The 15,244-nt window shown below is 51.2% G+C and overlaps 1 protein-coding gene across 2 annotated transcripts in view; it reads left to right on the forward strand.

Moving 5' to 3' along the window:
• The first annotated feature begins 6,393 nt into the window (after positions 1 to 6,393).
• The window catches only part of SCARA3 (scavenger receptor class A member 3), an 83,390-nt gene continuing 74,539 nt past the window's right edge, over positions 6,394 to 15,244 (forward strand). Inside the window, exon 1 of one of the 2 annotated variants that reach the window (XM_083494463.1) lies at positions 6,394 to 7,060. In XM_083494463.1, the coding sequence (XP_083350589.1) occupies positions 7,054 to 7,060 (7 nt within the window). In that variant the 5' untranslated portion in view covers positions 6,394 to 7,053. The remainder of the gene's footprint in view (positions 7,061 to 15,244) is intronic. The other variant, XR_014523552.1, reaches the window with a different exon arrangement.

The raw sequence follows: 15,244 nt of genomic DNA on the forward strand, positions 1-15,244 counted from the left end.
AGTCTCAGATGCTGAACCTGAGGGATCCCAGCCTGCACAGGATTCCCCGCCTCCAGAACCAGCTGAGCCGGGGCTGGGGCTTGAGCCTGAAGGGTCTTCACCTGTGCTGGGTCCTCAGGTGCAGGCACCAGCTGAGTCTACTCTGGCTCCTGAGGTGATGGAGGATCCATTGCCTGCAGGTGCTCCACTCTCAGCCCCATCAGGGGAAGCGGAGGTTGCCTCTGGGTCCGGTAACCCTCCAGCCTCTCCTGAGCTGCAGAGGCTCAGGGCAGAGAGGCAGAGGGAACTAAGTTCCCGCGGGAGGAGTACTCGCCTCCAGGCCAGGAGAGGCGAGTCACCAGAGGATCGGGGCCGCCCTATGCCTCAGGGCAGATAAAAGCCAGCCAGCCCCAGTCCCAAGTTGCGGGAGCAATTTTGTAGGTTGCCAGTTCCTGCCTGAACCCTGTCTTGCTTTCCTGCCTGACCCGCCCTGGCTCCCTGCTTGCAAGCCTGCTCCTGACTTCACCCAACTCCCTTCCCTGCACCCAGCTTCAGCTACTATGGACTGCCTCCACGTTGCACCTTTGACCACAGACCTTGGACCTCGCCTCTCGGGTAACCCACGGGACCAGCACAATTCCCCTTTTTACATGCACAGCAGATAGCTGGTTGCAGGATCGTGTGAGTCTCTCGCTGTTATACAATTCAGTCTGTCTCAGATTGAATTGTATAGTTCCTGGTAAGTTCCCTTGAATCCCTCTTAAAAGAATAAAGGCGCCACAATCTTATTCAAAGTCAATAAACGAAGTTTACTCACATCAGTTCACAGTTGGATTCCTGAAGGCAGAGTTAGTTACAAATATGTACATGTGGATCTACCCCATATGGGGGAATAATCCCAGTCCTAGATAAAAGCTGGTCAAACGAAGAAGGAAGTGAAAAAGAGAGAGAGTGCTGTGTGACTCGTCCTTTTGTTACCTGGACAGGTTAGGTCACGCCCACTTCTAGTCACATGCAAAAGGAAGGATGCTCCAGCCCAGGAGGAACAGGAAGTTTCAACTGGCTGGACCAAACATCCCCTTGCATGTCCACTCTAGGAAAACAAGGAATGTTATATTTGACTGCTCCCAGTGGATTATATCCCACACCCAAAGGGTTATCTCATACAACCCCTTGCAATGCGTCACTCTTAGGTGCACGGTGGGGCCCCGCCAAAGACTGCCCTCTGGAGCCAGGGGCAGCTATTATTGTTGTGGGCATCCGTCTCTCTCGGCAGGCAGTGGAGGAGTGTGCCTTCATGGGTAAAATCAAACAGTTGGAGCGTTTCTGCACTTGCTGTGGCTGTAGAGGCCGATACAGGAGAGACATGTTTCATTGCAGCCAGGGCAGATGAAGGCGTCCAGTTTCGCGACTGCAGACACACCAGGGCGTTTCTTCTCTCACCACCCCTTCTCTCTCTCGTGTGTGTGTGTGTGTGTGTGTGTGTGTGTGTGTCTCAGGAAGCAAATCCAAAAGACTGTAGCTATAGGTGGGTCATTCGCACTACGGTGCACAAATAACTACAAAAACCAACCCGGTGCATGAAATTCAGTGAGTGAGACTCACTCCTATGGTGGCAAGATGAACACATGAAATGCTGGTGTGGTCAAAGAGCAGGGCTTTTGGCCTAGCTGGGGCCATTCGCAGAATCGGAGATTTGTAGGGCTGGAGGGGACCCCAACGGTCATGTAGTTCAATCCCCTGAAATTGCAGCTGACAAGGTGGCCGAGATTCTGAGCTGCTGTGTGCTTGCTCAGTGCAGAGTAATCACCTGAAGGGGGGGGCACAGAGGCTGGGGTTGTGGGGGGAGGAAGAAAAGAATGAGCAAGGTTGGGGGGGGGGCTTGAAAGTGAGTCTCCATTTCCTGATGGGCCTCCCTTCTGTCAGCAGAGGGCAGCAGCCCCAAACACTCAAGCCCTCTGTGGGAACGAGGGTCTCTTGTTAGCCTGTTGCAAGAAAGATCACCAGGAGAGCACTGCAGCGACCCGGGTCAGCCAAAGGGGGTCCAAAAAACCTGTCTTACTGTTCTCCCAGAGGGCAACCAGTTGCCCATTAATAGAAATAGAAATATTTTATTGTCACTGTACCACTTGTTTAAAGGTAAAGGGACCCCTGACCATTAGGTCCAGTCGTGACCGACTCTGGGGTTGCGGCGCTCATCTCGCTTTACTGGCCAAGGGAGCCGGCGTACAGCTTCCAGGTCATGTGGCCAACAGGACTAAGCCGCTTCTGGCGAACCAGAGCAGCACACGGAAACGCCGTTGACCTTCCCGCCAGAGCGGTATCTATTTATCTACTTGCGCTTTTTGTGCTTTCGAACTGCTAGGTTGGCAGGAGCAGGGACCGAGCAACGGGAACTCACCCTGTCGCGGGGATTCGAACCGCCGACCTTCTGATCGGCAAGTCCTAGGCTCTGTGGTTTAACCCGCAGCGCCACCTGCATCCCTCGTACCACTTGTTTACAGTGAGATTAAACAAGCCCACCTCCCCCCATCTCTCAGTCCTTGTTACACTCTGGGTGCTGTCGTACAACCACCAACCCCAAACTTCAGCTGCAATGTTGCTGTCTTCCATTCAGCAGCCTCACGGCCCACGGGTAGAAACTGTTCTTTAACCTGTTGGTGCGACTTATCATGCTTCCGAGGGCAGGAGATTTCAAAGGTGCTGGCCAGAGTGTGAGTCATCCCTGAGAATGTTCCTCGCTCTTCTGAGGCAATGGTCTCCTGTGATGACATCTAGTGGACTCAGGGGACAGCCCATAATATCATGTGCTGTCTTCACCACCCTTTGTAGGGACTTTCTGTCCGTGGCTGTCAAACCAGCGTACCACACCGTAATACAGTATGAGAGAACACTTTCTATCATGGTCCGATAGAAGGAAATCATCAGTTGCTGTCTAACATTTATGTGTGTGTGTGTGTGTGTGTGTGTGTATCAGATGACTTCTGATAGGAGGGTGTTCCACAGGGCGGGTGCCACCACCGCGAAGGCCCTCTGTCTGGCTCCCTGTAACCTCACTTCTCGCAGTGAGGGAACCGCCAGAAGGCCCTCGGTGCTGGACCTCAGTGTCCGGGCTGAACGATGGGGGTGGAAACGTTCCTTCAGGTATACTGGGCCTTTGAGGCTGTTTAGGGCTTTCAAGGTCAGCACCAACACTTTGAATTGTACTGGGAGCCAATGTAGGTCTTTCAAGACCGGTGTTATGTGGTCTCGGCGGCTGCTCCCAGTCACCAGTTTAGCTGCCGCATTCTGGATTAATTGGAGTTTCCGGGTCACCTTCAAAGGCAGCCCCACGTAAAGCACATGGCAGTAGTCCAAGCGAGAGATAACCAGAGCATGCACCACTCTGGTGAGACAGTCTGTATTGTATGTTCTTTCTTCCCAGAAGTCCTAGGTCAGAGGTCAGCAACCTAAGGCCGATGGGCCAGAAGCGGACCGAGCCACCCACTTGGCGAGTCCCCGTGCGCTGCGCTAAAGTGGCGCAGTGTGGTGCAGGGACTCTGTTCCGCGGCTCTGGAAATCGTTTCTGTGCATGCCCGAAATCGTTTCTGTGCATGCAGAAGCGATTTCCGGCACCGCAGACATGCGCGGACGCTATTTCCAGCATCACACTGCGCCAGTCCTCTCATCTTCCATCTTTTTCCTGCCCCCACCCCCTTCGCTTCATTTACCATCCCAGTGAAGAGTAATGGAGAACTTGAATGCTTGGACACTATTTTGGGATGTTTTGCTTGGCCTAATAAAGACCAGTTATTGATTTTGAGATTTTCCTTATGGACCAGCAAGGCTATCTCTGCTTCGTGTGTGTGTGTGTGTGTTCCTTAGAAACCGAAGTTTGTGAAAACAACTTGTAAGGCACAAATCCAGGAAGCACTTCTACAAACTCAGCCCCACCGAAGGTCCCTAAGGCTTGAAGTGATGATGGCTGCAGTTTTAAAAAATATGAACATGTTCTCAATGTGTTCCAGAACGTTAGAGCTGGCACCTCTACAGGATTTTAATTCCTTCTTTAAATAAAAGAAATGGGCGTTTGGCCACCAGCTCTAGAAATCCCCATTTCAAGAGACTCGGAAAGAGATAAATGTAAAACTGTGATAAATGTACAATTCTGTTTACGTATAGGGTCTGTAATGCATCTGCATAAGGGCTTTTGTATGTTTACATGTGTGTGCTGTTGTGTGTCTACACAAGTACGTCATGATGACAGTGAGTTTTTAAAAAGGCTGAGTGGCGCCCCTTCCCCCAAAATGTGACTTTGTTTGAAGGGCCCCCAAACTTTCAGTCAACTCAACCGACACTTGCTATGCACAATGGTTCTGTGCTCTGTGGTTCTGGGCACCACAGTTCAAGAAGGACACTGACAAACTGGAACGTGTCCAGAGGAGGGCAACCAAAATGGTCAAAGGCCTGGAAACGATGCCTTATGAGGAACGGCTAAGGGAGCTGGGCATGTTTAGCCTGGAGAAGAGGAGGTTAAGGGGTGATATGATAGCCATGTTCAAATATACAAAAGGATGTCACATAGAGGAGGGAGAAAGGTTCTTTTCTGCTGCTCCAGAGAAGCGGACACGGAGCAATGGATCCAAACTACAAGAAAGAAGATTCCACCTAAACATTAGGAAGAACTTCCTGACAGTAAGAGCTGTTGGACAGTGGAATTTGCTGCCAAGGAGTGTGGTGGAGTCTCCTACTTTGGAGGTCTTTAAGCAGAGGCTTGACAACCATATGTCAGGAGTGCTCTGATGGTGTTTCCTGCTTGGCAGGGGGTTGGACTCGATGGCCCTTGTGGTCTCTTCCAACTCTATGATTCTATGATTCTATGACACACTATGTACCAAGACAGTATCATTTTTCTAAGACCCTGACCTGTCGAAGAAATCACTGTTCTATGGGATACAATGCTCCTTCTTTCAAAGGAGTCTGCAGCCTCCATTCTGCAGAGCAAGTCACTTTTGCTGCCACTTAACAGGTGGGAAACTGAGGCTGAGGAAGGCTCATAGCTCAGGGATAGAGCACTTGGCTTCCATGCAGAAGGTTCTGGGTTCAATTCCTGGCATCACCACGTAGGCCTGGGGAACGATTCCTTGCCCTAGGGAGCCACTGCCAGGTGCCGTTGATAAGTGGCCTGGAGACCGGAATCTGTCCAATATCAGGTGAGCAGATGGACACCAAGGGAAGGCACTGCTTGCTAAACAGCTGATTATCATCCAAAGCATACGCAACACACTTTTAAAAGCACATGATTTCCCCAAAGAACCTTGGGAACTATAGATTACCCTACACAGAGGTACCAGCTTTCTTAACCAACTGTAGTTCCCAGGATTCTTGGGGGCCGTGTGCATTGAATTTCCGCTAACAAAGAAATAGTACCTCAGGTTAAGAACTTTGCTTCAGGATGAGAACAGAAATTGTGCAGCAGCGGCGCAGCAGCAGCAGGAGGAGGCCCCATTAGCAAAGTGATGCTTCAGGTTAAGAACAGTTTCAGGTTAAGAACAGACCTCCAGAACGAATTAAGTTCTTAACCTGAGGTACCACCGTAGTGATGTATGGAAGTGAGAGCTGGACCATAAAGAAGACTGATCGCCAAAGAATGGATGCTTTTGAATTGTGGTGCTGGAGGAGACTCTTGAGAGTCCCATGGACTGCAAGAAGATCCAACATCTCCATTCTGAAGGAAATCAGCTCTGAGTGCTCACTGGAAGGACAGATCCTGAAGCTGAGACTCCAATCCTTTGGCCACCTTGTGAGAAGAGAAGATTCCCTGGAAAAGACCCTGATGCTGGGAAAGATGGAGGGCACAAGGAGAAGGGGACAACAGAGGACCAGATGGCTGGACGGTGTTCTTGAAACTACAAACATGAGTTTGACTAAACTGCGGGAGGCAGTGGAAGACAGGAGTGCCTGGCGTGCTCTGGTCCAGGGGGTCATGAAGAGGCGGACACGACTAAACGACTAAACAACAAGAACAAGTCGAGATGCTTCTGAATCCCTGTTGCTGGAAGCCGCAGGAGGCGAGAGTACTGTATTGCTCTTGAGTTCAAATCCTGCCTGCAGTTTTTCCACATGCATCTGGTTGGCTCCTATGAGGACAGGACGCGGAACTAGGTAGGCCATTGGCCTGACCCAGTAGGCTATTCTTAGGCCCCTCCAGAAAGGGCATGCTTGGAGGGTGGGGAGACCCCGGATCCCCCCATCTCCTCCCCCCCCACTGCCTGCCTCCTGCTTGCCTCTTTCTCTCCCCCTCCTCTCCCCCCTTCCCCGGTGAAGAGGACATTTGTTAGCAATTAGGGCTGGAGGGAGGGGACCCAGCGCATATTTCGGCAAAGCTCCAAGGCCGCCTCGCCTCCCTTTCCTCCCCTCCCTCCCCCACCCCCTGCTGGATTTGGGGGCAGCGGCCATGGGAGGGAAGGCTCCAGCCAGCCGGAGAGGCGGCTGGCATATAGAGGAGCCACTCGCCCTGTTTTGAAAGCGCGAGGAAGTTTGTCTGGGCAATGGCCCAGGGGGAGCGCGCAGGAGAGGAGAGAGTGCGGTGCGCCCTCGAGGCAGCAGAGATGCGGCTCTTTGCGCACTGACTGAAGGCCACTCTCTGGGGCGAGGGGAGCCAGGCAGGGGATGGATGTTTAGCCAGGAGGAGGAAGGAGAACCCAGCCACCTTCATGGGGCACTGAAGGGGTGAGTCTCGCCGCCACCTCCCTCGGCGCACCGATGGCCAGGTGAAAAAAATGGCCCACTTTTAGCAGCGCTGGATGGAAGCGAGGACCCCCTTCTCCAGGCTGCGGGGAAAGTATGTCCACTCCACGCTCCGGAGCCGCGATGCTCTGTTCCCCGAGCCGCGTCCGGTGTCTCTGGGATGCGCTGCTGGGATGCGGCGCGATCCTCTGAGCTCCATCCTCGAGGACCAGAGACGTCTGGCAAGCTGCGCCTCTTCACCTGCAAGGCCTATCGAAGTCGAACCTCCCTCGCTCGCTTGCTTGTTTCGGTAGAAGCGGCTCGGACTGGGTCGTGGGGGTCGCAGTTCTCCTCAGGGGGAGGATCATGAAAGGTGAGTCGGAGGCAGCGAGGCTGCTGGGTTCCACAGAGCTCTTTGTCGCTTGCGCTGCAAGAGAAAACGGTGGCGACCCTTCTGGAAATGAAAGAGAGGTCTCCATTTAGGGATCTGAGGTTTGTTTAGAATTGACGCAGCTCTTCAGAGCCACAGTTACATTGCTGTCAACTTTTCCCTTTTCTTGCGAGGAATCCTATTCGGAATAAGGGGATTTCCCTAAAAAAAAGGGAAACGTTGACAGCTATGCAGTTATGATCTATCACCTGCCCTGAGGTTCGTACTGGAGAATGTCCATCTGGACATTAACGAACCTGGGTAAAGGCGTAGTAGATCTGTTTGGATCTTCTGCCTTGCGCGTCCAACTGACTTGGGCTGGCCGGGATTGCGCGCATGGCACCCGCTGTGAGGAGTCCTGGGTGCACTTCTGAGCCTGAAATCTTCTGGTTGACTCTACAGACATGATGTCAGCCACAGTCAACAGCTTGTAGTGCCCAGGTCAAAGGAAGGAATAGTCCCACTCTATTCTGCTTTGATCAGACCCCACCTGGAGTCCTGTGTCCAGTTCTGGGCACCACAATTTTAGGAGGATATTGAGAAGCTGGAAGGTGTGCAGATGAGGGCGACCGAGATTATAAAAGTTCTGAAAACGAAGCCTTACGACGAATGGTTGGGGATGCTTTAGCTGAGATTCCTGCATTGAAGGGGGGTTAGGCTAGATGACCCCCTGGGGTCCCTTCCAACTCCACATTTCTATAATTCAGATCTTTCCTGTCATTTCTTACGAAAGGCTGTGTTTTGATGTATTCCCCCCCCCCCCAAAAAAAAACCCAGCTTCGATCCAAACTGGGCAAAATAAAACCCCAGCTGCGTTTTAAGATGGCGATGTGCCCACAGCCTAAATCTCCCAGGCGCTGAATTCAAAATGAGCGTCCCCTTTGCAAACGCCGGAGACCCCGAGATGTTTGTCCGAGGAAGGCAATGCCGAGGGAGACTGGGCGAGGAAGGCAGCCAGGAATTGCTACCAGGGGTCTGAGGAAACACAAGAGGCGGGGGTGGGGAGGGGGGAGTGGGCGGGAGAGGCGGGGCCGGTGGGGTTACGCAGAGGGCTCACAGCTCTGGCTACAACAGCGGCTTATTGCTTGCCTTCCAGTCCTCAGGACATCCACCCAGCCCCCTCCCACTATTTTTTCTTTTCGTCTGACTTCAGAGATCAAACGTACAGCTCAGATTTCAGAGTGCAAATTACCAGAAAAACAGATGGAGGGGACTGGACGGGACTGTTTCTCGTCCGTGCGCAAGACGCATCGTTTAGCGCTGATAGTCATAATTGCGGGCTTGAAACTTGACCCCGCAAATGTCGCTGGGTTCCTGGTGCAGGAAATTGCAGAAGCGCCGTTTGAATCTTCTCTTGGCCCAGGCAGCTTCTCAGTCCTGAACACGCCCTGAAGTTTCCTTTTCCCTCGCTCTCATCCTGCAAGCGCCACCCTCTGGGATTGCTGCGGGCCGGTTCTGCCGCCCTGGAGTCACAGAATTGTAGAGTTGGAAGGGACCCCCAAAGGTCATCCATTCCAACCCCTACAGTACAGGAATCATAGCTGAAGAATGCCTTAATCCGAGGTTTCAAAGCAGAGGTTGGGTGGCCGTCTGTCATGGATGCTTCAGCTGAGATTCCTGCATTGCAGGGGGCTGGACTAGATGCCCCTTAGGGGTCCCTTCCAACTCTACAATCACAACCTGACTTGTGGGAAAATAAACCCCACATAAAGGTAAAGGTAAAGAGACCCCTGACCATTAGATCCAGTCGTGGCCAACTCTGGGGTTGCAGCGCTCATCTCGCTTTATTGGCCGAGGGAGCCGGCGTACAGCTTCCGGGTCATGTGGCCAGCATGACTAAGCCGCTTCTGGCGAACCAGAGTAGCGCACGGAAACGCCATTTACCTTCCCGCTGGAGCAGTACCTATTTATCTACTTGCACTTGGACATGCTTTTGAACTGCTAGGTTGGCAGGAGCAGGGGCTGAGCAACGGGAGCTCACCCCGTCGCGGGGTATCGAACCGCCGACCTTCTAATCGGCAAGCCCTAGGCTCTGTGGTTTAACCCACAGCGCCACCCACGTCCCCCCTAACCCCACATACCTGGGAGTAAACTTACTGATTTCAATAGGACTTCTGAGTAGAGCAGACATGGTTAGAAGTGCACTGTATGTATTTATTGTTGCATTTTGTGGCCTATGTAGGCATGCATTCTGTGTGTGTGTGTGTGTGTGTGTGTTTGTCTTACATACACAAAGACGCCCTGACCTACCGGTACTTCCTAGTGTTTAGACATGAATGCAGCGCAGAACTAGGGCATCATCAGATAGCATGGATGGGGCAGTCAGTGGGAATTCCTAGTCATTAGGAAGACAATGGACTCAAATGACTGGGAAAGTCTCATAACAACCCAAGAAGAGCGCTGCTGGATGAGGCCACTGCCCAGCATGGTCTTCTCACAGCGACCAACCTGATGCCTCGATGGGAAGGAGGATCAGAGCCCAAGATCCCCCCTCCCCTTTCCGGCACGTGGGATGCAGAAGCATTACAGTGGTGCCCCGCAAGACGAACGCCTCGCGAGACGAAAAACTCGCAAGACGAAAGGTTTTTTCGTTTTCGAGTTGCTTCGCAAGACAAATTTCCCTATGGGCTTGCTTCGCAAAACGAAGCTTGCCCCCGCTGTCCCCGGACCTCTTTTGAAGCAAGGGGCGGCGGGGAGAAGATTGCTTCTCCCCGTTGCCAGCCCCGCAATCTCCGGGGACAGAGGGGAAGGTGCGCGCGCGCCTTCCCCTCTGTCCCCGGACCCCTTTTGAACCAAGGGGCGGCAACGGGGAGAAGCGATTCTCCCTGCTGCCTCTTCCCTTGCTTTAAAACAGGTCCCCTCTGTCCCCGGACGGTCTCCATAGGAACGCATTGATTGATTTTCAATGCATTCCTATGGGAAACCGTGCTTCGCAAGACGAAAAACTCGCAAGAAGAAAAAACTTGCGGAACGAATTAATTTCGTCTTGCGAGGCACCACTGTACCATGAATGGCCTCTGTTCTAAACAAAATCTGCCCTTATTCCCTTATGGGGGACACAAGAGCCCATATAGAGCACTTACGTAGGTTCCCTATTGGTAGGAGAAAATAACAGAGGCCAAGCAGAGAATATTGAGAAGCAAAGCAGTTAGTAAGACTGATCTTTATTACTCTGTTGCAACAGGGTCATCACTCCCCACACACAGGAGGGAAGAGGAACCCAGAACAAAGGTGTGCCCACCCTTATATAGACATTTTAAATTCCCTGCCCTGGAGCTCAAGACCGCCCCTCCATACATCATACTTACATCACAGAAAAGGCGGTCTACAGCAGAAATCTGAGTGCATTGTTTATCTCATCTGACAGGTTACCTATTAATGCTCACTTGATTGGATACCCTGGGGAGCCTGGCCAGTCTTTTGTAATGATAAATACTTAGTTCCTGGGCCATGTCACAGGCTCACACCCTATTCAAACACAGACATACCCTTAAGACAGGATTTGTGAAGGAAAAGACAATGGGGAGGCTTTTCCATTTTCCTTTGACCTTGCAGAGAAAACATTTGGTCAGTCTGGGAATCAAAATTGGTTTCAGGTCGGTCTTCCTGTGCTGATCTATGTATGTGCTTGGTTGGTACATTATATATCTAAGACCTTAAAATTCTTATCACAATTTATATCCTCCTCCACAAATCTGTCTAATCCTCTTTCAAAGCCATCTAGGTTGGCTGCCATCACTGCCTCCTGTGACAGGGAGTTCCATAGTTTAACAATGTGCAGCGTGAAGATGAAGTTTCTTTTATCTTTCCCAAATCTTCCAGCATTCAGCTGCATTGGATACTTGCAATGTCTCCTTTTTGCAAATGAATGGGAGTTGGGCAACTAGACCAGACCCTGAGTCATTCTTCCAGATCTGTGGATTCCAGCCCCCTGCCCTAACTCCAGCCCCCCACCCAGATGATATGCAGAACAATCCCTGTTTCTTTGCCTTAAAAGCTGCTCCTGTCCAAACAAAGATTCGGAGCTCTCTTCGTCTTGCACGCACTGCAGAGCTTCATTTTTGGCTAACAGAACCCCATCATTACCAGATCCCCAACCCGGAGTTTACAATCAATAAATAAATTAAAGGCCTGCATCTCGCAAACTCACCAGTCCTGGGAGTTTAAGCTAGCAATCATCTCATTTCCAAATGGAGGGCCTGGTCCTTGTTTGCTCTCCTTCAAAGGCCTCCTGGAGTTCACCCTGATATTTGTGGACCCCTTCCATGCTGTAATCACTCAGAAGAGAGACAATCTGCAATTATGCTGGGGAAGAGGAAGGGCTGAGTATTGGGCTGGACTTTGATGAGCATTTCTGTGGATCCCAGACTGGGTTTGGAGCTTATTAATTTGATGATGAAGATGATGATGATGATGATAATTTGGGGCAAATAAAGGGGTATGTGACAGAGGTTTAGAAAACTATTCACAGGCATGGGGAGAATAGGCAGAGAAACCTTTTCCTCTTCTCAGCTCCTAAAGCTAGACCCCTGTGAGGATCATGTAGCCAAGCAGGCAGATTCACACTGTTAGTGGAGAAATCTGAGGGCTCCCTTGGACAAAAAACAAGGACCCCAGCCAGGAATACCAAAGCAAAACAGCAGCCAGTAGGCTTGGTCTTTACTGAAGACTGTTGCGACAGGACTCCCACCTGCCACCAGGTGGAACAAGACGGAAGCCCCGAACAAAAAAGCCCCCAGACTTTTATTAGCTGCTAATCCCCAAGTTGTGACGCGGGTGGCGCTGTGGGTTAAACCGCAGAGCCTAGGACTTGCCGATCAGAAGGTCGGCGGTTTGAATCCCCACGACGGGGTGAACTCCCGTTGCTCAGTCCTTGCTCCTGCCAACCTAGCAGTTCGAAAGCACTTCAAGTGCAAGTAGATAAATAGGTACCGCTCCGGCGGGAAGGTAAACGGCGTTTCCATGCACTGCTCTGGTTCGCCTGAAGTGGCTTAGTCATGCTGGCCACATGACCCGGAAGCTGTACGCCGGCTCCCTCGGCCAATAAAGCGAGATGAGTGCCGCAACCCCAGAGTCAGCCACAACTGGACCTAATGGTCAGTGGTCCTTTTACCTTTACCTAATCCCCATGTTACACCCCCCCCAAACTACATCACTCATACATCACGGTTACATCATGAAAGGGGAGGTCTGGTGGCAGTAATCTGAGCATCCTGGACCCTGCCCCATGGTTCCCCTTGCCCTCCACCAAACACCCCTCTAGTGTAACAAAAGAGATCTTTACATTTCCCTGTTTCCCAGCCAAGTTCATCACACCCTTTTGTCTTCATCTGGGTTTGTTCTTTCTGGAATGGCTACCTGTCTTGCACTCAGGTATCAGGATGCCAGGAATATCACCCAGGCAGAGGGGCTGCTGAGTAGCTGAGCTCACATGTCTATAGGAATTTCTGAAGTTTCCCCAGTGAGCCAGTACATAGATACATTTATCAGTTAATTCTTACATTTGGTATCATGCAGCAGAGGCCCTTTGAATAGATAGGAAGAAACTGTGATGGGGTGTTTTGTGGAGACAAATCACAAAAGTCACAAAAGTGATTGCACTGGGTTTGGTAGTGGGCTGCATGTGCAGGATATCTGCTGGAGGGGCAGCCCCCCCCCCAACCTATACATAAATTCCTGCAACAACAATTCCGTCCTTGGATGGTCTCTTCCAACACGGCAGCTCTATGATTCACACAGCGCTTTGGAATTCAACACCACAAATTCCTGTGGCATCTAGTAATTTTTATGGCTTTAAAGTCAGATTAGACAAATTGAATAAGGCTATCAGTTTCTATGCCTCCAGGCAGAGAAGCAACTTGGCCCTTTCCTGAAACAACTCATTTGGTAGGAGGAATAGAATTGTAGCACTGGAAGGGATCCCCAGAGGTCATCTAGCCCGATCGCAGGAATCACAGTGAAAGAATCCCCAACAGATGGCTATCCAGCCTCTGCTTGAAAACCTCCAAGGAACGATAGTCCATCACCTTACGAGGGAGTCTGTTCCTGTGCAAGCAAGCTTTCGAGCTGCACAGGTCTCTTCATCGGGCACAATGGGAAACACAACTAGATCACAGGTACTCCTTTGGCAGATCCTTTCCACAGGGTGCAGCGTATGCCTCTGACTTTGGACCCCAAATCTCCAGGGTGCCACTCGGCGCTAAGATTTTCACCTGGGAGCCCTCTGTCCTTCAGATGGCAAATATTTGCTTGCCTTCGCCGCAGGAGGATAAATGCAGGTGCCAGGTCTGCTGCTCTGGAAAACAGCCTGCACCTGGCCAGACCGCTTCTCCCTTCCCCTTGTTGATGTAAGGGAAGATGGGGGTTTCATAAGCTGTTGACCCAAGGAAGCCCGTCAGATGTTGAAAGGCTCTTTGCAAACCCCTTTGCTGGACTGATTTCGATCCACATCAAAGTCCGGGCACTCAAGCCCATGGTAACCATGAGAATGCCAAGGGGGCGCAAGGCCTGGCGGAACACAACGCCCACCCTCTGGGCAGCCACCTGGGTGAGGCTAAGACAGGGGCTCCTGTCTCAGGTGTGTAGGGCAGCGAGGAGAGCCAGCACCAGGACCTGGCAATCTGGGGCATCTTTCTGCAGGGCCTGCAAGACAGAGCTGTTCCACCTGGCCTTTGGTTTGGACTCAGTCTGGCCCTTATGTTTCCCTCCCCTTACGGTTTTGATTTATGGGCTACTATCAAAATGAGGCTGCATTTAAATTGCATTTTAACCTGTATTTTAAATTGTTTTTTTCCCTATTATGTTTTTACTGTAATTTTACTGGGGTTAGCCGCCCTGAGCCCTGGGGTATAAATAAAAATTATGATGATGATGATGATGATGATGATGATGATGATGATGACACGGGTGGCGCTGTGGGTTAAACCACAGAGCCTACGACTTGCTGATCAGAAGGTCGGCGGTTCGAATCCCTGCGACGGGTGAGCTCCAGTTGCTCGGTCCCTGCTCCTGCCAACCTAGCAGTTCGAAAGCACGTCAAAGTGCAAGTAGATAAATAGGTACCACTCCGGCAGGAAGGTAAATGGTGTTTCCGTGCGCTGCTCTGGTTCGCCAGAAGCGGCTTAGTCATGCTGGCCACATGACCCGGAAGCCGTACGCCAGCTCCCTCGGCCAATAAAGCGAGACGAGCGCCGCAACCCCAGAGTCAGCCAAGACTGGACCTAATGGGCCCTTTCCCTTTCCCTATTATTATTATTATTCTCATCATCATCTGCCAGGGCCCAGTACTGATGCCTGCCCCTGACCTCATAAGATCCCGCTGGATCAGGCCAAAAGCCCATCTACTCCAGCATCTCTTCTCAGCATGGCCAACCAGATACTGTAGATAGTTCAGGTCCAAATATGCAAATAAGGGATTGAAAGTGACATTCAGTGATTGGGTAGTTACAGAAAGTTGTTACTGTTGCGTTGTACTGGAGCTCTATATAAGCAGGCTGGCTGAACCCTTCAGTTCAGTTCTGTTCTGGCCTGTGAATAAACAAGAGCTGTTTGAAGAATCGCTGTGTCGTCTGATATGTTCACCCACAACTTAACACAGCCAGCAGAATCCAAGCTTTGTCTTCTGCTGATCTTATTCTTAATTTCCTTCCTTTCACTCGGGGAGACTCCAACTTGACAATATCTTTGTCCCTTCTCGACAAGTCAGCCCCTTTTCCATAGTCAACACTGAAATCCATATAATATTTAAAGGCATGTTTCAAAGTCCCTCCAAAGTTAAGGGCCCCCACAACTCCGAACTCCCCCCGGCCCAAAGCCAGACTCGAAAGGTCAAAACATCCCTGCATAGGGCGATCCATCCAGCCCCCCCATCTCCAAGCCAAACAGAACTCCATCTCTCCAAATCTGACTTTTTCCAGGTTCATTCGTCGAATCCAACAACTCATGTTCCTGCTGGGCCACAGCTCTCTCCATTTCTTCTACTTGAGGTCCAGCAACAACCTCCTCCTTTATCTGATCTGTCAAAGCACATTCCTGGATTAATTCTGAGTGGGTTCTATATAGGTACCCACTGCCTGTCCAAAATTTCCGACCGCAACAGTCATCAAATCCATCTTCTCATGTAACTGT

The sequence above is a fragment of the Podarcis liolepis genome, assembly GCF_965112155.1.
Source record: "Podarcis liolepis genome assembly, chromosome: 3".
Lineage (NCBI taxonomy): Eukaryota > Metazoa > Chordata > Lepidosauria > Squamata > Lacertidae > Podarcis > Podarcis liolepis.